At 33.2% G+C, this 17,311-nt stretch overlaps 1 protein-coding gene across 5 annotated transcripts in view; it reads right to left on the reverse strand.

Moving 5' to 3' along the window:
- LOC105348289 (serine/threonine-protein phosphatase 6 regulatory subunit 3) overlaps window positions 1–17,311 on the reverse strand; it is a 24,301-nt gene continuing 6,990 nt past the window's right edge. For 3 of the 5 annotated variants that reach the window (XM_066071644.1, XM_011457646.4, XM_011457652.4), the window contains exons 5-27: window positions 16,914–17,100; window positions 16,479–16,616; window positions 14,326–14,391; window positions 13,667–13,779; window positions 13,105–13,218; window positions 12,733–12,862; window positions 12,191–12,349; window positions 11,749–11,874; window positions 10,457–10,521; window positions 10,061–10,179; window positions 9,863–9,948; window positions 9,468–9,557; window positions 8,595–8,692; window positions 7,670–7,730; window positions 7,290–7,423; window positions 6,824–6,939; window positions 6,497–6,701; window positions 6,192–6,268; window positions 5,805–5,997; window positions 4,979–5,206; window positions 4,752–4,781; window positions 2,546–2,674; window positions 1–2,135 (exon numbers count right to left, since the gene is read on the reverse strand). In XM_066071644.1, coding sequence (XP_065927716.1) covers window positions 2,054–2,135; window positions 2,546–2,674; window positions 4,752–4,781; window positions 4,979–5,206; window positions 5,805–5,997; window positions 6,192–6,268; window positions 6,497–6,701; window positions 6,824–6,939; window positions 7,290–7,423; window positions 7,670–7,730; window positions 8,595–8,692; window positions 9,468–9,557; window positions 9,863–9,948; window positions 10,061–10,179; window positions 10,457–10,521; window positions 11,749–11,874; window positions 12,191–12,349; window positions 12,733–12,862; window positions 13,105–13,218; window positions 13,667–13,779; window positions 14,326–14,391; window positions 16,479–16,616; window positions 16,914–17,100 — 2,746 coding nt within the window. In that variant the 3' untranslated portion in view covers window positions 1–2,053. The remainder of the gene's footprint in view (window positions 2,136–2,545; window positions 2,675–4,751; window positions 4,782–4,978; window positions 5,207–5,804; window positions 5,998–6,191; window positions 6,269–6,496; window positions 6,702–6,823; window positions 6,940–7,289; window positions 7,424–7,669; window positions 7,731–8,594; window positions 8,693–9,467; window positions 9,558–9,862; window positions 9,949–10,060; window positions 10,180–10,456; window positions 10,522–11,748; window positions 11,875–12,190; window positions 12,350–12,732; window positions 12,863–13,104; window positions 13,219–13,666; window positions 13,780–14,325; window positions 14,392–16,478; window positions 16,617–16,913; window positions 17,101–17,311) is intronic. The other 2 variants (XM_066071645.1, XM_066071646.1) reach the window with 2 other exon arrangements.

Below are 17,311 nucleotides of genomic sequence, written 5' to 3' on the forward strand. Positions count from 1 at the left end.
CAAATTTTTTCAATTTTAATATATTTTTGCTTTTATGTACATACTTCTGCATTGGAAATCTATGATCTGCACAAAATAACATTTGATTTGACAAATGAAGATAAAATATTATTTTCCCCTGGTATAAAAAAACACTACTGCCTAGAGTTGCATATGATATATCCTACCAGTTGTGTTAAAACAATGGCCGTCTGATCCTCTAGATGGGCGTAAACCAGTAAAAGTTAAATAAATAAACCCCTCTAGAGGCCCCCAACACTGGGCATGATATACAAAAATATGTATGTACAGTAAAATTTGATTGTAATGTACAGCACTATTACAAGGAACGCCCAACTCAAAACCATTCAACATAAATAGATGCTGTGAATGCATGAATATCAAATTCTTCTGTTGCATCTTTTACAAGAAGGAGAGAGTTAGTTAAGCCAGATACAAACACCTTGGTGTGCAGTACATGATGTAACAAGTGCAGACAGATAAAATAGTTCATTTTGGGAAATATCAATGCAAATTAAAACAATTTAAAAAAAAAACTAAAAATATTTGACAATCAATTCTTTCAATATTTAACCATTCCAACTCAAGTACCAAATAAAGCCTTTCAAACAAAAAGTGCAGAGCATCATCTATCCATCGCAGGGGGGCGATAAAACAAAAAATGCCGAAATACAACTATGGCACATTCTATTTGGTCCTTTTTTTTCTTGTCCTGGGTGGGGGAGAGGGATAGAAACACTAGAATAACAATGTTGAGGAGCATCAGCTAAGCTGGTGGTACAATTTAATCGTTTATGAATAGCAATACCACAAACACTGACATCAGTACATCTCTCCAATTTGTCCACATACACTTACAGTATGAACACACTGGTTTACATGTTTTGTTTGTTTGTTTTTTTTTCTACAGAGTATATCACACATTGCTATTTTTTCAGAGACTGTCTCATCAGTTGTGAATCATACATATACATGAAATTTGTGACCCGATATCTCATTATCTATCGATATTAACAACCCAACTTCCACATGCTTAGCAATTCAGGGTGCAACTTAAGATTTTACAGAGTGAAAACTAATAAAATGTCACATGAATACAGTACAAAAACAAATCATTCAACTCGGCAAAACTAACGTAATCTTAAATATGAAATGACAAAAGATTATGCTGAGAGGAGCCAGCAATGTTTAGGAGTATATTTCTAACACATGGGTTTTCTGTTAGAGAGCTATAGAAAGCACCGACCTGTTTAAACAGTAATTATTGGTAAGAAGTTGTATTGGTAATACTGGACCCAGCTTATGACTGCGAAATGATTCAATTTAAAAATTAATTAAAAAAAAAAAGAACAGAAAATAGAAATAAGATATTCATGCAGACAAATGCAAAAGTAATTTCAAGATACTCATGAATGTTGGGAACTCCCCCCCCCCCCCCATCCCAAATCCCAAATATGTTTTTAAAAAATAATTCTGCAGGGGACAATTTATGATGTGTCTTCTGCAGATGAGGTTGATATATAGCGACAGTCAACGACTGGGTCCCGTACCATCAGGAGACCAGTAACATTTATCACAGAATATTAATCAGGGACCAGTAACTCTTACATCACAGGTCTACAGTCCACGGCAGACTTTTGGCAGACTATCTACAAAGGAATACATCTTTACACGAAAAAAAAAAATCATCTATGTACAACCAGCATTGTCTACTGCAATACTGCAGAGTCCATTGCATTTCATCATTATTGAATTTTTGTCTTACAACTATACAACATACAGAAAACAAAGTTGGCTTCTAGTTTCTTCTTGCTAAAAATTAGAATGACCTTTATCAGCAAAAATACTGTTTTTGTGTCCCTCAACATAAATAATAAAAGCCTCTCAGAAATAATTGTCGATATATATTCTCATACAAAGTAAGTTCTCTGCCACAATCATTCACATCCATGCGCTGACCATGCTGTGTAAGGCTGTATAAAAACGCTGCCCTGGGGACTCGCTCACACAGTACTAGAATAATTAAAACCCAATCTAACACAAATGTTCTAGATCAAACTGGTCCATTCTGCAGGGTTGGAGGTGATGAACTTGGTACGGTGTCTTTTTTATCTGGTGTGTCTTTGGCTTGAGCTCTGCAAGAAAAAAACATACAATGTACGCCAGCTTTTTTCTCAGAGGCAAGACAAATTTCATGAAATCGTGATGAGTGTATTTTAAACAACATGCTTGTAACAAATTTGATTTAAATTCTGATGAAATTGATTTCCCTTACAAACCAAAATCAATTTTATTCCCCTAATTGTAAAATGTACATTGTTAAACTTATCACATTTAACAAACTATGTCTACAATAAATCATATGCACTTGTCCCTGATGCTTTGTTTTTCATCTTTTTGACTACACATATAATCAGATATTCCTGCAATTCTCTATCAACATAAATTTGGTTGCACTCATTGGTGTCCTTATTATCTTTTCTTCACATAAGTTATGATTTTGTTTTGCCCCTCCCAACGGAGTATGCAGTTTTGTAAGACTTACACATTTTCGGAGGATGGATTCTCTGTGACATTGGAGGGCTCTGGAATAGGACCATTGGTTTCTGGGGATTTGTCCCCAGATCCCTGAAGATGACCTGTTGATTTCATCAGACCAGCACTGGTCAGGAAACTAAAGGAAACAAATAGTAAAATCTTAGTCATTATTCTTTGTTATTATACATGTATCATAAGAAAATAGGTCCTATTCAATGCTCTCCATCTCAGTAAAAAAAGATCAAAATATAAAAGAATGAAAGTAGGAAAACACAAATATCATTTATTTTAGTATGGATTAGTTTTCACAGAAATATCAATTTCTAAAAAAAAAAATTATTTGTCTAAAAAGTGAAGAGAGAGTATCAGTATTTGGCGATGAAGATATGTGACATAATATAAATGCACACTAGAATTCAGATCTTTATAGAAAGCAATAAATATGAGTTCACAATGATACTTAGAGGTAAATGAATGCCACAACACCTAGTACAGGGTTCTCCAATCTTACTCCTACTGTGTACAAGTGCCACAGTAAACATTTTGTTGCCTCGGTAAAATATTTATTGATACATTAAAGTTTTTCTACACCATAATAAAATTTACATGCACCACAGAATAGTTTCTCAGCAACTTAGTAAAATACTTCATGACAAAGTAAAATTTTCTTATTAATTGCATAAAAGACAGATCTCACAAAATGCATAGAACCACAGAAAAATTTTTAAATCAAAGGAGAACCCTATTAAGGATTTGACATATTTCTAAACTAGTTCACCTCAATCAATAAACATCATCAAAAGAGCAATATATGCTAGATTGTTCATAATTTCCCCTTTGTACATAAATGTACATGTATATATGTATGAAGCTTTTATAGAGATATAAAACAATTTTCCTCCTATTCTCTACAATTGAAATAAAATTTATTATCTTTCCATTTGAAAACTATGGAACACTAAACATTTCCTGAGGCTAGTTTTACTGTAAAGTCCAAAATGTATAGATCTGAAATAATGTGACCTTATTTTCTTTGCTATAATTCACAGACAAATTCACCTGTCCAATAAAATGGTACTTAGAGGTAAATGATTGTCAAATATTCCATACAAACTCTTGAATTCTTAAGATTTATTTGTTTTAAAAAGAATAGGAGAAATTTGTCTATAAAAGCACAGCTAGTAAAGCTATTAAATAAAAAAAAAAGAAATGTCTGAGAACTTAACAATTATCAAAAATTTCTGCACTTGATTTTAACTGTTCCAAAGAAAATGAAATTGTTGAAAAGTTCTAAGGATTTACAGTCAAGTCGTACACAGACCAACTCGTATACAGGTCAACTCGTATACAAACATTTCCGCATAAAAAAACAAAAGTCAGCTCGTTTTCAAGGTATTTTTGAGTCATTAACGTTAGCTTAGACTAATCACTGTTCTAGACAATGAAAGTCATCTTTTGCTGTAACATATTTTATAATAGTTTCTTAAATACATCATCTGTTGTAAGAATATTTGACTCATGACTGGCGTGCAGCATTTGTTATTTTTATTATCATATAAATATTTGACATAAATTATATAGGCATATGAAATTTTTGTATACGAGTTGACTTTCGGTTAAACACACCGGGAATTTTTGTATACGAGCTGATTTTTGGTTGTTTATGCGGAAATTTTTGTATACGAGTTGACCTGTATACGAGTTGGTCTGTGTACGACTTGACCGAACTCCGTTCTAAGACAACCATGGAATTCTTGATGAAAGTGTACATATATATATACATTAATGTTTTATCATAATATACAGTAATCCGTTCCCCAAAGATCTAGCTGAAGAACTGTAGCATTTTGAGAAAATTCAGTATCACACACTATAGAGCCCACCTTCTGTAAATGTAAAACTTGTAATTTATTGCCCACAGAAAACACGCCAAAAGCAAGTGACAACATCAGGAGAAGGATGTCCAAAGAATTTATTTTTGAGAGATGTGTAGGAGATTAGGGAAACATTAAAAAGCAAGCACTTGCTTTTGTGCACAATAAATTGCAAGTTTTTTGCATGAAATGACATGAAGCTCTCAAGTCTGTCATCAACAAACAAATGTTCCCATAAAGCTAGTTCTGCAGTGTATTTTTTAATCAAGAATTCCAAAACTGCGAAAAATACATAACAGCAAGGTACCATATGGCCCATTGCACAACAAAGGAACTCACTCAAAGTTTTCACTAAGGGAGTCTTCAGTCCTAGTTAATACAAACCACAAAAATGAAAATTTTATCATAAAAGTGAAAATTGCCAAGCTAAACTTCTACATATATAGATCTCCATTCATTCAAATTCTTCGTATGTTGTCCATGAAATGTCAGTCACTTTATAAATCAGAGACATGACACTGCATCTAAACAATGATGCATAATCATCACATTCATTAGATAACTACCTTTCTGCTGGACCATCCACTGAACTGTCAGAAGAAGATAAAACTCCTCGGTCTGCAATGGGTGCTGGGTCAACAGAAGAGGAGGGGGCGGCATCCACTGAGCTCCCCTCGTCCTCCAATCCAGAGGGCTGTGCTGGGGAGGTGTACCCAGAGGGGGAGGGGGATATACTAGGGGGCGAGGAACGAATTGCTTGGGTGGAAGATGAGGGTTCTTCAGGCTTTTCTGGACTATAAGTACAAATGAAAAACCAACATTACACACTTTAAAAAATTCTGACATTTAAAGCAATATGAGCTGTATTTTTTAGAGTTTTATTTTGCTGCAAAAACCTGCTAGTATGATAAGTCTGCCTGTAACAAACTTTTGTGATAAAATAAGATTTGTAAAAATCATTAATTTTTTCAGGAGAAAGATTTCATTTAAAAGGAATATATAGCAGATCAATTTTTGTACAGGACGACAATAATTCGATTTTACTCCAATTAATGCTTCTTAATGGCTTTTCCCACTAAAATAAAGCTAACAGAAATTTAAAAATCATGATATTTTTTGTCATTTTAGTAGAAAATAACATTTTCTCTTTAAAAATTTTCAACATGAAAATTGCAGCTCATATTGCTTTAAAGTAATTCCTTGCATATGCTGCATGTAATTTCAAGTTTACACTTGACTGTAAACAAGAAAGTATGGATGTAACTGGTAAATGTACTTTTGCCAAACTTATTTGGAATAGGTTCATTGCACAAGGTACTTGTAATTTTAACCATCATCTTAGCTTAATAAAGAAAGTACAGTTATCAATGGTGAATGTCCACACTGCAGTACCTGGCCTTTTGTTCTGGTGATGAGTTTGATACCCTGGGGGATGAGGGTGGGGATGAGGAGGAGACATTGTCTGATGTGGAGGACACTTCCTCCTCCTGGACCATGCTGTCCCTCTCTGTCAGGTCCTCAGCCCTCAGCTCCTCAGTGCTGGATTCAACCTGGGAGCCCAAATCTGCAGGCGCACTACGTGCTACTGCAAAGGAAAGAAACATTATTAAACTCACAAATTCTAATCAAAACAGAGACTCTTCTATCAGAGGTCAGTTAAGTGGAGTAATACCATATAACTAACAGACATTTATATAATTACTATGAACAAGTACAGAAAAAGAACTTGTAGACCAAAGTGTTTGACTAACAAAATCAAAGAACATACAGAAGACTTACAATAAGCAGAGGGTCTAGAATTGACATCATTGGTATCCATAGCTACAGGAGAGCTACTCCTCGGCCCTGGATCAGTACTGTAAACAATCATATCTCCACATCAATTTATCATTACTACTATGTAAACAAGCCGATCCTCTCATGCTCATTCAATTTTCTGTTTATGTGGCAGTTGCAAGGTTTTACACTTGTCTTTCCATTTGAATATGCAGTAGTTTACATTTCCAGCATTAGAGAGTGAGGTTCTTCTCATGTATTGATTTACTTTTCCTACCAAAGACCAAATGCCCATAAAAGATTCTTACCTTGCCAAATCTTTGATATCATTGAAGTCTGCCCAGTTGTCCTTGGCCTCCTCATCCTGTGGGATCTTGTTGCTGAAGTCGGCCCATTTCTCCGTTTTCTCGCTCGATGATGAAGCTTCAGCGGAGGTAGAGGACTGGTTCCAGGGTGAGGTATCCATAGCAACAGGCACAGATTCTGTCGCAACATCATCAAAATTTGCCCAATCTAGTGGAAGAAAAAGTTTTATTTTAAAGACAAATTTCTCTCGAATGATGACACAGACTCTACACCTTGCAGAAGTAAAAGTATGCATGTACATTTTTTAAAATCATTAACATGTGTCTTACTTTCACTGTTATCAACATCCATTTTTTCGTTTGGTTGTGAGACAATTTTCCGTGGGGAGTCCAACTCCTCTTCACTGTCAGTGCTGTCACTGTCATCCCTTGTTTCTGGTAACCGACTGAAAAGGCAGTTGTCAAGACAAAGCTTTAGCAAAACTGCAATAAGACTGAACACTACCGAAAACCAAACACAAACCATATACTGAGTCAATAGTACTGTGGTTTTATCATTATTTGTTGAAATCCAATGCTCTTATATTTCGCTTTGGAGGTGATACACAAAATCAAATGTTCATTGGAGAGCATAATCACACATATTGTATTGATAGGATCATTAGCAACAAATCTTTGTATCTTGAAACTGTAATTTTCACTAAATGCACAAAATTTGATACTGAAAAATATTGAAACCACAAAATATCATACAATATAATGAATATGAGGACAGGGGCTGTCTCTATTCACTTACGCGGCTCTGTTATGTTGTTGAGCATTTGGCGAGAAGGTGATTTCTTTTTCCTCCCATATATCCTCGTCACTATCATTGTCATCGAATTGCTGTATTCGCTCATTACAAGCCTGTTCAAACATTGAAGCTGCACTCTACAAAATTTTAATACAAGCCATTAATGTTAAGAAGACCACTTTATTCTGACTAGATTCTTTTCAAAAGATGAATAACTTGGAACATTGACTTAAAAACCTTAACATTTACTGGCTCCATTTCAAATAATAAAATCAACACAAAAATTCCTTCAATCATACATTCTATTCCTTAATTGGATTTTTTTTGGTCACAAATTTGTATATGAACTAAAGTTATGTCAATCCTTTCAAATCTCGACTTACATTGTCATCTCCAGTCTGTACATTGAAATCTATACTGGAAATGCGATCCCCAAATGGTGAACTGAAATAAAATTATTTCAACTTGTTCATTTCTCTTCACTCTATGTAAATATATATTCCACATTTCTAATAAATCTTTGTACATTTTCTGGGTTTTGGTAACAGTTATAAACTGTTTAATGTCAATGCGTGCTAAGAAACGAAGGTGGTTTAAAACACAATCATTAAATAATAAGTATCTACCACACACAAGAAGAAAACATGCATTCCAACAAAATATAAAAAGGACAAACAATTTTGACAGTAAGTTAAAATATCTGATTTAAATTGCTATTGCCAATTACAATCAACTGTATGGTCTGGGATGTTACTTGCAGAGGAAGAAATAAAAGGAAATCAAATCAGTTTGAAGTCTGCATTGGTCTCAATAATGACCATTTTGACTTTCAAATCTGTGGAAATCTGCATTTATGCAGAATTCAAAGTCAAAGCAGAAAAATAACATTCCTGAAAAAGTATGGCTGAAATAGCTTTTAAACATTATCTGGGATAAATAATACAATGTCAAAACAAAGGTATTATTTCTTACAGTCACTTACAACCACATTCATCATCAACTCAACAAACAGTACCAAGTGCCGTATATCCGGTAATTTTCCCAATGATCTAATTTTTGCTTTATTCGTGATGTCTTTTGAATCACAAATTATTCAATATGCAGAAATAATAATCTGCATTATTTTCTATAAGAAACTTTTTAAATTGCAAAACTGACTGGCGCAAATTAAAAATGCTACACATTTTCCCCATTTTCGCAAATTTTGTGACACGCAAAAAAAACCACCCTGATATACAGTAATTGTACTACAATGATGTACACCAGATATCTGTAGGACAAACAACACAAACAAGCAGCAATACTTACTCGGCTTTCTCTTCCTGCTCCTGAAATTCCTCTTCGTTAAAACCAAACTGGTCAATGAAGTTTGAGGTCATCTGTTGCAGCTGGTAATCAGAGAAGGCCTAATGAATAAACCAGGCAATCATGTTCAATCCTGCCTTCTTAAGGACTAAGGATTGATTGTAGAAGAGACTTGATAAGCAAGAGTAGGCAATCATATATAATTTTCCAAGAGACTAAGTAAGAAAGGACTCCAACTAGAACTTCATTTTCTTAACCAAACAATACTGTTTCATTCAGTCTTTTTGTTTGTTTCTGGCTAGCAATTCTTTTTTTTTTTCCATAACTTGAAAATTTTAATTTGGCAATCCTTTTCATGCAGTCTCTTTGAGATCTGAGGATTGATCAAATCTAGGTTATCAAACACTGACCCTGCTTTCATGAAAATGAAAAGGTTGAGTTTAACAAAGACTAGGACTTAGTATCCTTTAACAAGAGGAAAGATGAATTTACACCGCTAACCATAGACCTTCTTTAACTTAATACACAGAGAAGAGGAGAGATGACAGACTTGTAAATTATTCATGTTATGATCAACTCAAGTATATATAACTATGATACACAGTCATTTTCTACATTTTAAAGATTTTTGTCATGCTACTGTTTACACATGTGTACACATATAATGGATTAATGATGAAAATTAGCAGAATGGTAAATTTTTATCCATAATTTTACCATAATGATGAAGAGCAAATCACACTCAATATTCATGTTTTCTGAAAAATTTCTTTTTAACTTTCACTTTAAATTTTCAATGTCTTCATTTATTGTTTTACCTTTAATATTAATGATTTTTTAAACCAATTTTGACTAGAGAAATGAAATGTCACTGACCTGTTGCATGGCGGCATCCTGAGGGAATGGAATGTCTCTAAAATCACTTTCTTCATCATCACTACTGGACGTCAGTGGTCGACCTCGCATCTGCCACAAAAGAAAATCAGTCGTTAGCCTGAGAGTTAAATTAGAAGTTAACCTGCGAGTAAGGTAAATGCAGATACATTCTTGGGGGAAAATTTTGTTTATACAGTTGGTAAAATACATCATTGAAATTTATCCCTCCATAAAATCTTAATAAGGTTAGATCACAAATTAAGAAAATGTCTTAAATTTTTTAATCAAGTGGGATGATGAGAAAACATTGGTTGTACAAAACCACAGACAAATCATACTTAGCTATTGATGGATGTCTAAATTCTAGATAGGAAAATCAGTTTTATCTTTTTTACCGATTCCACAGTATTCCTCTTGTTGACGTCCAACAGAGCACCAGCCACAAAGCCGTCCCACCTCTCCCTCACTTCTTCTGGTAATTCTGCAAAAGACAAGTTAATTTAAATTTTCAAAAATTGTTTTAAAAATGCACAAACTCTTATGATCACATACTGAATATCAACCACAATGAGAAAGTACTCAACACTGATTACCTGCAAATTGATCTTTCACCAATTCTGAATTCTCTCCCTTTTCCATCACAGCTACAATGTCATTTGCCATTTTTGTAAGATGCCCCATGTAGCCTTTTCTCCGACCCCTTTCTTGACTCCTATAGATGTAGAAGATATAAGTAATAATATACTTGCACTGGATTTACTTGTGTTTGATAATATTAGAAGCCAGATTTTATTCAATGAGAGTTTTGTACCATACATATAGGAAACGGTCACCCTACACTTAAATTCATGCTACTAAGGCAGACTTTTCACATATCATCAGAAAAATGTTTGATTTCATCAATACCTGTTCACACTATATAGGGACAAAACCCAAGAAATTACACTGATCAAAGCATAAAACAAGGACAAAAGAAAATCAGAACTTACTGTTGCTGGTCATTCTCTTCCCAGACTTCCATAATTCTTTGTAATAAATTGCAATCAGTAAATAACTGAAAAAGAATTAAAAAAACATGTTATATAATTCCAACTCAGGGCAAATCAATGTATGATGTACTTCTTCTCTTGATTTATAAACCGTATATCCGATAATTTTCGTGATGATCAAATTTTCGCTTTTTTCGCAATCTCTGTTAAATCGCAAAATATTGAATATGCAGAAATTATATTCTATATTATTTTCTATAAGAAACCTTTTCAATCGCAAAAAAATGACTGACGCAAATTAAAAATGCTACACATTTTTCCAATTTTCGCAAATTTTGTGACAAGCGAAAAATAAAAGGATATACAGCAGAGTTGGGGTCAATTACTTTGAAAAGTAATTAATTACTTTCAAATACATTGACAATTTTATCAATTACTTGCAATTACAATAACATTGATTTTTAAAAATGTAATTAATTACTCTCAATTACTTTGATAAATGTAATTAATTACATTTCAAATACTTTAGTTTTATTTCTTTAAATCTTGAGAACTTATACATATATTAACAGCATTAAGATATACAGAGCTTTATGTACGGTTCTGTTTTTAAAGGTTGTATAGTTCAGTTCAGATCAGATTTCTTGAAAATTTCTAGAAAAAAATTCTTTTACATTAAATTCATTAAGTACCATTGAGTTCATTTTTGGTTCTGAAAAATATTTTCTCTATAGTGAATTAATTTTTAATCACATATTAAAACTATGTTTTTTCAGAAAGTACAACTTTCAACAGTACAGCATATCAGTATATAAATAATAATTACTATAATTCACAAGAATGAGATATTTTGACACCCTTAAGTCTAAAATCAATGGGGATTCTTGGGTATTAGAGGAGTTCACACCTCCACAAAGTTAGATCTTTACCTATTGCCCTGGGCAGTGTGTTATGCTGTATAAACAATGAAACATTATGGGACATTTAATCATTGTATAAACAAAAGTCCGTGCCAAACATGTATAAAATCTATTTATCATTATAAGACACCTTTTTTATATTTTAAACTTGGAAAAAAAGTAATTGAGATGTAATTGAAAAGTAATTGAAAATACACAATATTTTTGGAATGTATTTAAATACATTCAATTACTTGTAATTGAAGACAGACTCAATTACAAATTACTTTCAATTACTTTGAAAAATGTAATTAATTACACTCAATTACAAATACTTTTTTCAATTACCCCATCCCTGATATACAGTATATTATTAAATGCTGAAAAAAATACCTGTGCTAATAATAGATGCTCCTTCTTGCCATCCACTTCCACCGGAGAATTGTACAGAATAGTGTTCACACACTGACTAACATGGGTATGTAAAAAGTTATTCCAAACATAATGAAAACATAAATCCTGAAAGAAACAAACGTAGAAAGTTAATGATCATGATGTCCATGTAGAGGAAGGAGATGCTCACTAGCGATGAAAATATCTTACGCATGTAAATGATAAAAAAAATAAATCTTGCTGAATTCATTGAAAATATTCTTTCTTGAGTCTTTTATGTCACCATGCAAATTACTTTAAATAATACACGTCTGTTGAGAAAAACTTTCATACAGATCTAATGCCCTCTTCAATTCCATTTAAATTTCAGCAAACATTTTGATCATTTTCAAAAATGGTCATAATTCATTACAAAAATCAAAAGCATTTCCATTGTACTTACAAGTAAAACTTTAATTGTTCCTAAATTGGCTAACTCTACATTAACAGTGTGGGTATTTGTTAAAACCAGAGCAGCAATAAGCCGGACTGTCTGGAGACGTGTATTGCCAAGGGGAGGATCCAAACATCCAATGGTGGTAGGCATAGTTTCAAACCGTTGCTGTAAAGAATCAAAACTGTTAAAACAGTGACATCATCATCCCAATTTTTTCATGCAATCAGATATAGCAGCATTTCTACAGACACCCAATGTCCATGAATCCTAATGCATACTAACACCCAATTTATTCATGAAAAATACGCAATTCGTGAAATTCATCAACTTAGAGAATTATGTTTTCTAGTTCTGTAAATACAGAAAAAATTTAAGTAGAATTTAAAGGATTCTACAGAATATGCTTTAATTACACATTATCTCTTGGGGATAATCTAATAGAAAACTTTCATCAGCTTAAAAAATGATTTGACAGTTCACGTTCTTTGATCATCATGCTCTGACATGTTTATATGAGCGAAAAGTATAACAGTTTTTGCTGAACAAACCTTGGGGGGTTCGACCAAAAGACTGTGGAAGTCTTTGAGTCTGGGGGTTATGGCCAGTAGAACATTGGTGACCCCCTGGGCGAGGCGATCAGTGTCCAGTGACGTGATCTGATCGTTTGAACCCTCTGGTCTGTAAAATGAAGCAGAATAATCACTGTAACCACTTAGAATTACTTTGTCTAGAGTCATTTTGAAATTAACATTTGAATTCTACTAAAATGAAATTACTTGCTTTGTCTGTCTTATATTGTTTTAAAGTTGACTTTTAAATTCAAAAGAAAAGCTATCACAATATAATATATTTCTTTATTAACATAATGACCTTGATTCCATTTTAAGAATTTCCCATTCATACCATACTTAGTTACTTACCCTTGTTTTCTAAATTCTAGAAGAGTTTGTATCACAGATAATCCATTAACTATGACAGATTCATTCTTGCCAGTGTCCAACATATTGGTCAAGAGATCAGCAACGTTGTCCTCTCTAAAACAAATTCACATTCACAACAAATCAGTCATTTTCATTTTTTTTTCTTAATGACTCCTTATCAACATTACCATACATCAGTCAACTTCTTTCAGCCTTAACTTTCCATTCATTAAAATAAAAGGACAAAAAAACTCCCCCACTCATGGGGAGTGAGGTTGTTTGATTGCACAGCATAATTTGAGGAGTTAAAGAACTTGCCTTTTACAATGTTCAGGAGGGTGTGTGTTTATCAATGAATTAGTCTGATTAGGACTTACTGGTCTATAACATTCAGATGAGTGGGGGTAAGGTGGAGGGTGTCTTTATTGATTACATGGCATAAGTCAGTTTAATGAAAGGATAAGGACTAAACTGTTTTATAACATTCAAATGGGATGGGTGGGGTGGGTCTGTTTATTGTCATCATATTATCAATCAGTTTGATGAGCTGATGAGGACTTACTGTTCTACAGTGTTGAGGAGAGGGTCAGTTTCTCCTCGGTCCTGTAACTGGGACAGCTGTTCTCGGCCGAGCCGTACGATATCACACAGGGACTGAGCCGCATTACAGTGAACCTAGCCAAAACACAATGGTAAAACATCAGAGCACTTGTCCCTGGTGATACAAATCAAAGCCATCAAATAGAGGAAGAGGAAGTTGTTACATAACATGCATGCTTATATCTCAAGTGAGTCAATGTTTTAAAAAAAATTGAATCATGAGAAATGACAAGAGTTTGTTTAAGGTTGATCTAAGGTCATGTGAATAAAATCTGTGACATTTTGATGTATACTCAGAAATGATTGAATTACACTGTCAGTGCTTCAGACCACCATGGTTTCAACTGAATAACATTTTGTGGGGGAGGGAGAAACATGACAACAGAACATTATCTACCTGTGTCTATGCATATGAAATCTAATGACTTGTCAAAAAAAGCATTTTTAAACTTTGATAACCAGACATTTGACAGATTGTGGATGGATTCAATACACAAACATATCATCTTTTTATATTAGAAACAGCATTATTACCAGATATTACAATATTGTATGCAAGAGAAAATTTACAAAAGAATGAAATAGAAAAAGGAACACTATTGAATTAATTTTACTACTTACATCTTCATCTTGTGTTGGCACTAGGCATGCAATCAGTTTTTCAACGATCTGTTTCTCATTCAACCACTGTAGAAAAGAAAGTAAGAATGAATCAAATTTAGGACAAATCTCTTTCTCTGAGAAAATTTGTAAACTCAGTTATGTGTGATGTACCATCAAGTCAATCTTACAAGATTTAATAAAGATGTCATTGTCAAATTTAAATGAATGAACATGAAAACTGGATTTATCATAGATAATGGAAACTTATATAAGAGGTAAATAGTGTTTCAAATTTTAATTGAATTGCTATGTCATTACTTATTTGAATTGGCATATACATGTACTTAATCTAATAGAGTCAACAGGAAATATAAACAATATATAAAATTAAATCCAACAGAACGTTTTTAAACAAATTTAATCAAAAATAAAAATCAGATGATGCACATACTAGCCAATAAGGTCGTTTTGTAAAAGTCAGCTCTGCCTTGCTGAATGCAGAGAAATTATTTCTGACTTTTGCTTTTTAATTTAAATATGCTTTTATTTAAAGATAATATTTCAAATAGACTCCATATTCTTTAAGTTAAAAAAAGGGGTGACCCGTCACTTTTGGATTTCCAATTTCTTCACATTTGAGACAAAAATATGCATCTTATCTTGTTCCTGTTATCACAGTGAAATGACCTACATTTGTAAATGATCCATTTAAACATTGCTGATGTAGATTTAGAGGTTTAAATGAATATGTTGTGTAATGCAACTGTTTATATTTCAACATGTTTTTGGAGTTCATGTAATTAATCCTTATTTTTAAAATATATGTGCAACAAACTTGATTCGTCTTAAAGGTTGCATATGTGTTCTGATGGGCAAACTGCCTGAATGAATTGTTGTTTTAAGATATTTGTAATTAATTTCCTCACTTCCCTATATTATAGTAAGTAGTAATCTTTTACTTTCAAAGAAAGATTTTTATTAATTCTATAAATATAACAAACCAGGTCCTACTTTGAATAAAGAATTTGGTTTCAACTGAGTGTTTCTGTTTTGATTTTTGAAATAGGCTAGTACATACAGTCATCTTAAAACATTGTAACAGAACTGTCCATTAGTTACCTCAAACAACTGACCATGTTGGGAATATATAAGATTATGATTGAGAGATTCAATGCATTCATAATTAAATCAGCTTTGAAAAATATTTCCAAGGTTTTAATTGTACATTCATGACACATAACATTTTCTAAATATTTCAACATTTCAAATGACTTATGAATACTGAATGAAAGACTTTTTTTCTGATTCATAAAAACAAGCATTCTTATCACATCGAAAAACTTCACTGATTTTTCTGGTATTGACTCAGTATGTGTTTAGATTGCTTTATACCCAACACTGAATCACAGTGCTGTAAATGACCCCCTATCTCTATCACAACATCATAAATGACCCAGCACCTTAATCACATTGTGAAAGGCCTCCTACCTCAATCCCTATTTGGGATTGAGGTAGAGTGCCATTCACAGTGGCAATGCTTTATATGACCCAATTCCTCAATCCCAATTTCAGTAAATAATGCTCTACCTTAATCTTAAGGATGTAAATGATGCCCTCCTCAATTACAATGCCATAAACTACCCCCTATCTCAATAAAATTGTAAAAGTCTGTAGATTTCAATCATTATGCTGTTAATGACCCTATACCTCAATCACAATGCTGTAATTAACCCCATACCTTAATCACAATCCTGTAAATGACCCTACACCAGTTTCATCGATATAAATGACCCCGTACATCAATCACAATGCTGTTTATGATGCTATACCTCATTCACAATGCTGTAAATGACCCCTACCTCAATTGCAATGCTGTACATAACCCTACACCACTTAAAACTGCTGTAAATAACCCCCTTATCAATCACAACACTGTTTATTATGCTATACCTAAATCAAAATGCTGGAAATGACCCACTAACTAAATAGCAATGCTGTAAATGATCCTACACCACTTACATTGCTGTAAAAGATTCCTACATCAATCACAACGCTGTTTATAATCTATACTTCAATCACAATGCTGTAAATGACCCCCTTGGCCCCTTCCTCAATTACAATGCTGTAAATGACCCTACACTTCAGTTACAATGCTGTAAACGACTCCCTACCTCAATAACAGCCTTCCTCAGCTCCACCCACTCCACACAGGTCAGCAGCCTCAGCAGGAGGTCCATGATGGCCGACGTACCAATGTGGTACAGGAGAGTCCCGACAAAATCCTCCTGAGATTTTAGGAAATTAAATATCTGTTGGAAAATAGACAACAAATTATGGTATTAGACTGTGTAAAAATTGATAAAGGAAAGACTTTTTCTCTCATTGGCTTTACGTATAAGGAGTTGGTTAGAGAATGAACAAAGTATAAGAAAAGAGAGATTTTAACTGAGTTTCTGTTTTCATCAGAACTTTCATCTTTGCTAGCCAAGGGTTTTCAGTCCACTCCACTCCCGATAAGATGTAGAACTTTTTGTGTGTTAAGTTGGTTGGTAAAAGTGGTTTTTTTTATAGAAAATGACATATTTCATTTTGTTACTTATCCTTACCATTTCACTTTTCCTTGTTATTAGTAATCCCATGACTTTGCTAAAGAAACTGGCCAAAAGAGGATTCAAAGGTTTTTCCATTTCCAAGAAAGCATATAATTTTTTCACCAGCTCTTCACTATCTGCGAGGGCATCATTGATTTGTGATACATCAGATGTAAGAAGTTCACAGGCAGTGTTTGAATATCTGTAAAAAATAAAAACAAACAATTTTATTAAACTTTATTAAGCCATGAAAGATTGTATGTTAAGGTAATGGTCTTTCAAGCATTTTAGTAAATATTTGTCATCAGGAAATCTGTCTTCAGAATCAAAAGGGAAACTTTCAAGTTTAAAATAACTATAAAATGTTAAAATATGATAAAATGTTTCTACTTCAGAATTCTATTTTCTTAATC

The sequence above is a fragment of the Magallana gigas genome, chromosome 9, assembly GCF_963853765.1.
Source record: "Magallana gigas chromosome 9, xbMagGiga1.1, whole genome shotgun sequence".
In the NCBI taxonomy this organism is placed as follows: Eukaryota; Metazoa; Mollusca; class Bivalvia; order Ostreida; family Ostreidae; genus Magallana; species Magallana gigas.